This window comes from Bison bison, unplaced genomic scaffold (genome assembly GCF_000754665.1).
Source record: "Bison bison bison isolate TAMUID 2011002044 unplaced genomic scaffold, Bison_UMD1.0 scf7180017864148, whole genome shotgun sequence".
Lineage (NCBI taxonomy): Eukaryota > Metazoa > Chordata > Mammalia > Artiodactyla > Bovidae > Bison > Bison bison.
The window spans coordinates 9204231-9214769 of NW_011494720.1; the positions used below are offsets into that span (position 1 = coordinate 9204231).

At 45.0% G+C, this 10539-nt stretch overlaps 1 protein-coding gene across 4 annotated transcripts in view; it reads left to right on the plus strand.

The window, feature by feature from the left end:
* Positions 1 to 10539, plus strand: part of SLC22A1 (solute carrier family 22 (organic cation transporter), member 1) — a 37201-nt gene that overhangs the window by 20707 nt on the left and 5955 nt on the right. For all 4 annotated transcript variants that reach the window (XM_010840894.1, XM_010840892.1, XM_010840893.1 and 1 more), the window contains one exon: positions 2526 to 2634. In XM_010840894.1, the coding sequence (XP_010839196.1) occupies positions 2526 to 2634 (109 nt within the window). The remainder of the gene's footprint in view (positions 1 to 2525; positions 2635 to 10539) is intronic.

A 10539-nucleotide genomic window follows, 5' to 3' on the forward strand; every position in this document is an offset into this window, starting at 1 on the left:
GAACGAGTAGAGGTTTTCGTTGTTGCTGTTTTTTAAGTAACAGCGCCAAGTACCGAGAGGGAACCTGGGATCTGAGACCATTTGATTATCCCTTGGAAGAAGCTTGGGTACTGCGTCCTCTGTCCCACATCCTCCCAGGACCCTCTCCCGGCTCCCACTCTCGCCACTTCCCTTTACTGGTCCTCATCGCATTCGATGACGAGCCTTCGTCTCCTGCTCCAGAAACTATTTCAAGTGCCTTCCATGTACTTGCGTGAGTGCATGCTAAGTTGCTTTAGTTGTGTCTGACTCTTTGTGACCCTCTGGAGCAAAGACGCTTTGGAGCCCACCAGGCTCCTCTCTCCATGGGATTCTCCAGGCAAGAATACTGGAGTGGGTTGCCGTGCCCTCCTCTAGGGAATCTTCCCAACCCAGGGGTTGAACCTGCATCTCATGTCTCTTGCATTGGCAGTTGGGCTCTTTACCAGTAGCACCACCTGGGAAGCTCCTCTGTGTACTTGACAGAGTGGCGTCTCTGCCCCAGGATCTCAGCCACAAGCAAAGCAGAGAATGATTCCACTTCTTGGAGCTTAAGTTCTAGAGGGAAAAGAGAAGGAGGAAGAGGGATGGGGCATTAATTCTTCGTATGGTGGTCCAGGGTGACCTTAGGAGACCTAAGTGAAGAGGGGATGAGCCATTTAAACAGCCGGGCAAGGAGGTTTCCAGGAAAGGGAACAGCAAGAGCAAGGACCCTGAGGATGGGGAGAGCTGGGCGCTAGAGGAGCAGCCGGACCCGCGTGAGCAGGAGACAGGGAGAGATGCCAGCGTGGGTTTTATCCCAAGCATGGCAGGAAGCCACGCGGCAGGACTGCAGTTGTAAGTGGTCCCTCCAACTGCTGGGGAGAGTGACCTGGGCCCAGAGGAGGCAGGGCGGTTCTCTGAGGGCAAGGATGCCGTGCATGTCCAGTAGAGCATCTTGCCAAATCCATCAAAGCTGCGGAATTTGTGACCAATGCCCTCCTCCAGGTGTTCGAGTGAACTCCCTTGTCTTGTATCTCATAGGAGCCTTAACTGAAGGCTCTGCTTGGGCTCTCCTCCAGGCACAGGGCAGCCAAGACCTGGAGAGGCTGCACTGGCTGTGGGCAAATTCGGCCCCAAGGTCACTGGGTCTGCTCTCCCCAGAGCCTCCCGCTGGCAAGGGGATGGAAGCCTGTCTTCCTTGAGTAGCCGGCTTATGAGGATGAGGGTGAGATGACATGCTGTCTGTGACCCTGGAGGCTCTGTTAGTGAGCCGGCCTGACTCAGGAGCCACTTGTGGTTTGGGGTCTGGGTGAACACCCAACATCCAGGTGAAGCAGATGATGGTGCCTAATGGTTTGATGACTCCCCAGGAAGGAGAAGGCTTCTGGACCTGCTGCTAACTAAGATGCAGAGCCATCTTCTAGGAGGAGATGAGGGTTTGCATCCCTTATCCTCTCAGACCAGTGAAAGATGCTTGGGTTAAAAAATGTGTTCCTCTGAGGACTTCCCTGGTGGTCCAGGGGTTAAGAATCCAGCTGCCACTGCAGGGGACACTGCAGATCCCTGCTCTGGCAAGATTCCATATGCCGCGGGGCCATTAAGTCCAGGTGTCAGACTACTGAGCCCAAGTCATAGAGCCCACAAGCTGTAACTCTTGAAGCCCTCAGTATCAGACCTAGAGAGTGACCCCTGCTCGTACAACTAGAGAAAGCCCTTGCACAGCAGCGAAGGCTCGGTGCCATCAAAAATAAATAAATAAAACATAAAAAAAATGTGTTGGGAAATGAGTGCTGAGGATGAGAAATCTGGTCCACCAGCTCTAGGACTTCTGCCTGAGGGAACCACGTTGTTGAGGACCTACTGTGTTTCAGGAGCTGTGTCAGCAAGGACACTATTGCAAGATAATGAAAAGCCAGGACTGGTGGAGTGGTCATGATGCACAGTTGACATGTGTTATCTCTAAATCTCACCACCACCTTTAAGTTGGCTAAGATTATTCCCATTTCATAGCTGAGGAGACTGAGGCAGGCAGAAGTAAGCCATTTGCCTTGTCACTCTGCTGACAGGAGGCACAGCTGAGATTCAAAAAAGCACATTCTTTCCTCTGTACAGTGAAGTCTTCCCTCAAGTGTCATCAAGTCCCCAAATCTCTCAGGACTCAGTTTAGTGGGTGTTAGTAGTGGTCGCTGAGTCATGTCCGACTCTTTGGGACGCTATGGACTGTAGCCCGCCAGGCTCCTCTGTCCACAGGATTCTCCAGGCAAGAACACTGGGGTGGGTTGCCATTTCCTCCTCCAGGGGATCTTCCCAACCCAGGGATCAAACCCAGGTGTCCCACATTGCAAGCAGATTCTTTACCATCTGAACCACCAGGCTCAGTTTACTGATCCAAATCTGGAGGGGTTGGCTAAGACAGCCTTTCGGGCCCTCCAGCTCTAAAGTCCAAGCTCCCAGTCACGGTGTCTCCTGGCACATCTGTGGGTACAGCCCTCTAGCGCTCAGATCTGCTGTCTGTCTCCTCCCAGATCTGCCCTGGTTGAATATCATGGTAGCTTGTGTTGGCAGAATGGGGATCACCATCGTGTTCCAGATGGTGTGCCTGGTCAACGCCGAGCTGTTCCCGACCTTCATCCGGTGAGTGTGTCCAGGGGACAGGGTGGCTAGCTGCTGACCTGGCTGTGGGCCAGCGGGCTCACTGAGGACCACTGCTGAAGATGCCCCCCCCAGGGTGGATGGGTTGGCATTGAGATGGGGGTTGGGCATCAAAGACAGAGCCCACACCTGATGCAGTAGAGAAGGTGAGATGGACAGGCTGAAGTGGACTCAGGGTCGCGTCATGCCCCTTACGGAGGGCCAACGCAAGAGAAAAGACATCTGGTTAAGGGCAGTTTCTATTTGGACCGTGACAATCAGAGCATTGCCACACGCAGCATGCAGGTCATCCTGTAGAATCGTTGTTATCTGCCTTTCCGTGTGAGCAGGCCGAGGTTTACAAAGGGAAGGCGAGCTTCCCAGGGTCACTCAGCTAGAAAGCGGCAGGGTCCAGGTAAGAACACGCTGCTTCGCCCCTCTTATTTTTTTTTCAATTGGAGTACGGTTGATTTACAATGCTGTGTGTGAATTTCTGCTGCATAGCCAAGAGATTCAGTTACACGTATCCATATTAATACATTCTTTTTTGTGTTCTTTTCCACTGTGGCTTGTCACAGGGTAGTGAGTGCCGTCTGCTTTGTTCTACAGTAGGACCTGGCTGTTTGTCCTGTTTACACTCGTTTGCATCTGCTAGGCCCAACCTCCCACTCCATCCCTCCCCTCCCCTTCCCTCCTGGCAACCAAGAACACACTTTTTTCTGCCCTTGGAGCTGGTATTTCCCTACAGTGACACAATACTTTGTACGAATACCAATGGGCCCAGATCATTCATTGTTTCAAGTCAGGTTTATTGAGGCAGAATTTTCTTAGAGCAAGATTCACCCTCAAAGGCAGTTTGACGAGTTTTGACTCATTCATTTCACCAGCACCACGATCAAGGTGACACAGACACGTCTCCATCATATGCAAATGCGTCCTCCTGTCCCTCTGTGATCCGCTTTCTCCCCTCCCACCCCCAGCACCGGGCAACCCCCGATCTGGTTTCTCTCCCTATGGCTTTGCCTTCTCTTGAATGCTACACACATGAAGTGACCTGGAGTGCAGGCTTTTGTGTTTGGCTTCTTTCGCTTGACATCAGGGGACCCATCCACGCCGTGCCTTGTAATGCTCCATTCCTTCTTATTGCTGAGTGTGGTTTCCATGCGTGGAGGATGGACCATGGTGTGTTTCTCTGTTTCTCCGTTCGTGGAGGTTTGGGCTTTTCCCAGTGATTACGACACAGGTGCCAATAAGTATTCACTTACGGGTTTATGGGCTTCCTTGTGACTCAGCTGGTAAAGACTCTGCCTGCAATGCAGGAGACCCCGGATCTATTCCCGGGTTGGGAAGATGCACTGGAGAAAGGATAGGCTACCCACTCCAGTGTTCTTGCGTTTTTAGTGGCTCAGCTGGTAAAGAATCTGCCTGCAATGCGGGAGACCTGGGTTTGATCCCTGGGTTGGGAAGATCCCCTGGAGAAGGGAAAGGCTGCCTACTCCAGTATTCTGGCCTGGAGAATTCCATGGACTGCATATAGTCCATGGGGCTGCAAAGAGTCGGACACAACTGAGCAACTTTTGCTTCACTATGGGTCTTTGTGTGGACACATGTCTCCATTTCTCTTAGGTAAAAACTGAGGGATGGGTCATATAGTAGTTGTGTGTTTAAACTCATGAGAAACTATCAAAACGTTTTCCAAACTGGCCACACCATTTTCCATCCCGCCAGCTACGTGAGACACAGGTGATTGCTCTGCATCCTCCCCGTCCTTGCTGTTGGAGGTGGTGGTGTTATCGTGACTTCGATTCACGTTGTCCTAACTACTGATAATGTTGATCACCTTTGCATGTCCTTATTACCATCTGTATCTTAGAAGGCTTAGTCTAAATGAAGAGTATTTTTATTGCAAAGGATTAACCCCCTTAAAGTTTAAATTCTGACCTTTGTTAGAGTTTGGCGCATTTCTGCAAACTCTTTTTTCCCCCACTTTATAAATTCTTTCTTCTCCACATATCATCAGACCAATGATGTCTAAGAACTATTCCAGCTCCCCATCCTTCTCTTACACCTGGGCAGCCCTCAGAACCCCTTCGTGAGCCAGAAGACACAGGTGACTCTGATTCACTCTTTGCTGCACATCCCTCATTAAAAGGCCCTGTCTCATCTGGAAAAGATTATTCGGAATGGGTACAGAGAGATAAAGGCAAATGAAGGAGAAAAATCTACAATTGGCAGTTCTGAGCCCAGAGTCTAAAACAGCTGGGCCAAACAATTCCATTGTCATGGCCACTGGACCCAGGGGACTGACTCAGAGTGTAAACTGCCAGAGGTCCTGAGTGCCTGGTCCAAGGCGGAGGAAGGCCAAGTGGCCCATCCTCAAGGGGCATAGCATCCATTTGATGAGGATTCTCAAGAACCAGGAAGGAAAGCCAGAGGTTCAGAAATAACTTTAAACTTGATGCATAGACATCACATGCCAAAGTAAGACAGTCATGAAAGTTTGGGTCTTTTCAATCAATTGAATCAAATCTAAATTGGAAAAAAAGGATCATTTCTGTTCCTTTATTACTTTATAATCGCTTCAGGTTGACACAGTTTCTATTTGGACCATTTTGACCCTGCTTCTTACCCACAGGAGGCTTTAGAGTTGAACAGCTTCCTCCTTCTAACTGTCTGCAACATACACTGTCAAGACCCACGTGTCACTTGTGCTAAAGAACCCGCCTGCCAGTGCAGGAGACACAAGAGACGTGGGTTTGATTCCTGGGTTGGGAAGACCCCCTGGAGGAGGGCGTGGCAACCCGCTCCAGTATTCTTGCCTGGAGGATCCCATGAACAGAGGAGCTTGGTGGGCTACAGTTCTTAGGGTCGCACGGAGTCAGACACGACTGAGGCGACATGGCACGCACGCACGCATGCACGCTCGCTCTGCCTTGTATTGAAAACCATCCACCCGTTTTTACCTCTTCTCTGTATTATGCGCTCCTTGAACACAGAGACTACGTAGGGCTCTTGTCTGCGCCTCCCGAGACTGCTCTGTAGCCATACTAACCGGGCACCCGGCGCTTGCAGAATGAATGAATGAAGTGTCCCAGAGACCCGAATTTTCTTAATTTTATTTTTTAAGATGTTTATTGTTTTAAATTAGTTTTGGCTGCACTGGGTCTTCACTGTTGCATGTAGGCTTTCTCTGGTTGCGGCGAGTGGGGCTACTCTCCAGCTGCAACACACGGGCTTCTTGTTGCTGTGGCTTCTCTTGTTGCAGAGCCTGGTGGACTCTAGAGCACACTCAGCAGTTGTGGCGCGCGCGGGCTTAGCTGCTCTGTGGCCTGGGGGATCTTCCTGGGCCTAGGATGAAACCGTGTCCCCTGCATTGCAAGGCGGATTCTGAACCACTGGGCCACCAGGGAAGCCCTATGAGTTTTAAAGATGGAAACCAGTTTCTCACTTCTTTTAGCTTCCGTGTGCTTATAAAATCTTTCTCTTTTTTAAGACTTATTCTCTTAAAATTATTTTAAAAATGGTGATTTTTTTTCCTCCTCTTGGAAACCACACTAAAACCATTAGAAGAATGAGAAGAATACATGAGGGCATGTCTTTATTATTTACTACTACTGTGTGAGAATCTACATTTTTATCAATGAAAATTTCAACAAAAATAATTTAATAGCAACAAAAAAGAAGGAGATGCAGAAAAAAAAAAACAACACAGCAAATGCCATCTTTGAAAGTAAGATGACCTTGAAAGAATGTGTAAGAAGAAGGGCTGCCTAGTACAGTGAATGTAAAAGGGTCTAGAAGACTCCAGGGAGGTCCACTGGGGCAGCAAATTTGAGACAAGGCCAGAGGTTTTCCAAGGTAGGAAGGGAGCTTGAAGGACATGACCCACAATCCCTTGCTGGAGGAATAAGATGGGCGCAGGGGCTGGAGGTACGTGTTTCCTTCTTCGGATGCTGTGTGGCTGGAGGGGAGGAGGGGCGGGCGAGCTGCGGGAGACACTCAGGAGCCTTGAGGGAGCACTGCGCTGCGGGCAGGACGGAGGGGAGAGGCCCTGCAGGGCGAGCGGTTCCACACTGTCTATGTCCATTGTTCGGTCTCTCAGTCGTGTCCGACTCTGCGACCCCATGAACTGCAGCACACCAAGCTTCCCTGTCCTTCCCTATCTCTCATGTCCACTGAGTCAGTGATGCTATCTAACCATCTCATCCTCTGCTGCCCGCTTCTCCTTTTGCCTTCAGTCTTTCCCAGCATCAGAGTCTTTTCCAATGAGTTGGTTCTTCTTATCAGGTGGCCAAAATATTGGAGCTTCAGCTTCAGCATCAGTCCTTCCAATGAATATTCAGGACTGATTTCCTTTAGGATGGATTGGTTTGATCTCCTTGCAGTCCAAGGGACTCTCAAGAATCTTCTCCAGCACCGCAATTTGAAAGCATCAATTCTTTGGCACTCAGCCTTCTTCATGGGCCAACTCACACATCCGTACATGACTATTGGAAAAACCATAGCTTCGACTAGATGGACCTTTATGGCAAAGTGACGCCTCTGCTTTTTCATATGCTGTCTAGGTTTGTCATAGTATTCCTTCCAAGGAGCAAGCGTCTTTTAATGTCATGAGTAGGGATAACAGAGTCAAAGCGTCTAATCATAGACAGCCCTGGCCAGAAAGAGAATTTCTAATAGCTTAAAACATGCCCTGGTCCCTGTCCACAAATCCTTCTAAAATAGCTGCTACAGGAAGAAATAATAGTGTTGAATGCTGAATCACAATTAAAAAAGTAACTTTCCCAGGAGCTATACAGATATATCATGAGATAAAAAGGAGAAAGGAAGAGGAAAAGCAAGTGACAAATGAAGAAAATGCATAGGGAAAATATTATCAGAAAGCAAATGAAGAGTATAGCCAAGTGTGCTATGACCAGGTGCAAAACAGTAATGAATTAGCCGTCTCTGTAAAAGAAGAGTGTGAAGCAGAGAATGAAAGTTCTTGGGAGAATGTGTGATAAGACAAGAGATGGAGTCAGCTCAGCCTAAAAGAATAAAAAGAAATATTAAAATATTTCACAAATGAAAACCACTTTGAAAGCAGTACAAGGGAGAATTGATAAAGAAAAGGTAAGATAGAACTAAGAATTGCAAAATAAGATTGAAATAAGCAAAGAGTTTAAAAGGCTTAGAGATTATACTTATAATGTCCCAAAGAAGATCATTAAAATAATGAAACCAAAGAACAAAGAACTTAAAAGAACTTCTGGAAATAAAAGAATGCTTGGATCTATGATTTGAAGGGGCATACAGTGAGAGTTACAGGAAAACTTGATTCTGAGCAATATTAGCAAATATTCCAGTTAAGTTACTGTGCTTCAGAGATAAAGAAAGACTTATGAGGTACCGAGGCTGAACGTGTAAGTCACATGTATCAGGAGAAAATCAAACTGATACCATTTGATCAAGATGGTGAAACTTGCTGCAATGATCCCAAGGAGAGGAAATGTACTCAAAGAATTTTATCCAAAATCTCATTCCCAGATAAAAACAACATCCAATTATTTTGTTCCTTAAAAATATGGTTATTATAAACTTTTTCCAAAAAAGCTATTAGAGAAAAAATTCTCAGTAAACACAGTAAGTAGAGTAATGCTTCAAAATTATTGATGGTGATCACTGAATCTGAGATTAAACCCCTCAGTTTCTGTTTTGATTACAGAATATAAATTGACAATACAGAAATGCTATAACTAAAATTGGACTGTAGCTTTCCAGGCTCCTCTGTCCATGGAATTCTCCAGGCAAAGATGCTGGAGTCATTTCCTTTTCCAGGGGATATTCCCGACCCAGGGATAGAGCCCAGGTCTCCTGCATGGCAGGCAAATTCTTTACTATCTGAGCCACCAGGGAAGCCCAATAACTAAAAAAAGTTGGAAAGGAAAGAGAGAATGTTGGAGATGGTGTGATACACTGATTTTCTCAATACTTTTTCCAGGAAAAAATATATCACTAAAAGCTAATAAATTAAGTAGTTTTTAGGCATATTTTAAGAGATGAAGGCAAACAGTAAAAACAATGATATTATTAACTACAGCCAGTGCATGCAGGGATGATTTGAGGAGAAAGTAAAAATACACTAATTTTAAAGTTTTTCGTAATAGTTAACCAATACTATTTAAAGAAATAGAGTATTAAGTATATTCTCAAACCTTCCAAATTATCAGAAAAAATACACATAACCAACACAAATTGAGAAATAAAAGACACAGAAAACAATAAAAAACATGGCATGTGTTGAAATATTTATAAAATATTAATAAACAGTTAATGACAGAATTAAGAACAAACATTTCTGATATTTAAATAAATATAAAAAGACTTAACTCCTTTATTCAAAAACAAAAAGGCTCTAATTTCATTATAAAGCAAAATCCAACAATTTGCTGCATAGTTGCAGTATAACTTTTCCTCAGAAATGTTGAGAAGCAAGAAATGCACAAAAGCAGGGGGTTCCCCAGTGGCTCAGTGGTAAAAAACCCACTTGCAATGCAGGAGACTCCGGAGACATGAGTTTGATCCCTGGGTCGGGAAGATCACCTGGAGGAGGAAATGGCAACCCGCTCCAGTGTTCTTGCCTGGAGAATCCCATGGATGGAGGAGCCTGGCAGGCTGCAGTCCTTGGGGCCGCAAAGAGTCAGACACGACTGAGCGCACAGCACACACCTACTGGCTAAATGGAAACAAAAATGTAGCAAGAATCATGATTCTATCAGACAAAGTTGAATTTATGCAAAAATGTATTAAGACAAAGAAGACCCTAAATCGTAGTTAAGAGAGAATCCACAATGGTTTCACAGGATAGTTTTACAAAATATTTAATTAATAGAAAATGTCAGTGATCCACAGTTCTAGAGTATAGGAAAAGAAGGAAGTTTTTAAAAAAATTGTTTATAAAGCTCTCATGATGGTGGTGTCAAATAGCAACAAAAATAAAGGAAACGAAAACTACAAACATTATTTATGAATGATAAATTCAAATCCTAAACAATGTATTATCAAGCAGAAGAGTGGAGCACATTAAAATAATAATACATCATATCTAAGATGGGTTATTCCAGGAATACAAAGATAGCTTAATATTAGAAAATCATAGTATAGTTCATGCTAATAAATTAAAAGAGAAAATTGTACTCTTCTCTCCACAGATAAAAGAGGCATTCAATAAAAGTCAACACCTATTTTTGTTTTTTAAATCTCTTAATAAACATGGATAGATAATTTTTCATATAGTTTTCTCAGTATGTTTTCCAGCTAAAAAGAAAGATATTATTGAAAGCTGGTGAATCAAGTAAATTACAAAGCGTATTTAATGATTATAATGGCAAACACTAAATAAATAACTAAACTGAGGTCATAGAGAAAGACTTTGGGAAGGGAAGAAAAATGTTCTAATGTTATAATTACTCATTTTAGGGAGTAAGAAATTGTGCAAATGGATGTAATAGAAGAAGCTTAAAAGGATAAAACTTTTCTTGATTTATTGTTCCTGATTTAACCATGCCTTCGACCCAAAGCTCAAGATTATTTACAGGAATACCCTGAAGTAGCTATATTCATATAAGACAGAATGATTGAAAACTATTGTCAGGGATAAAGAGATCATTTCAAGTAGACAGTTTCCTCCCTAGCTTTCTTTGTCCTTTATTTCTTAATCTCCTCTCTTTATCCTTCCCCGTCCCTCTATGTAAAAGCAAAAACTCTATTCAGACCAACCAGTTCTCCAAATCTCCAGACCATTGTTATAATCCAATTCTGACATTCAGTTCAATTCAGTCATTCAGTCCTGTCCGACTCTTTGTGACCCCATGGACTGCAGCATGCCAGGCTTCCCTGTCCATCACCAACTCCCAGAGCTTGCTCAGA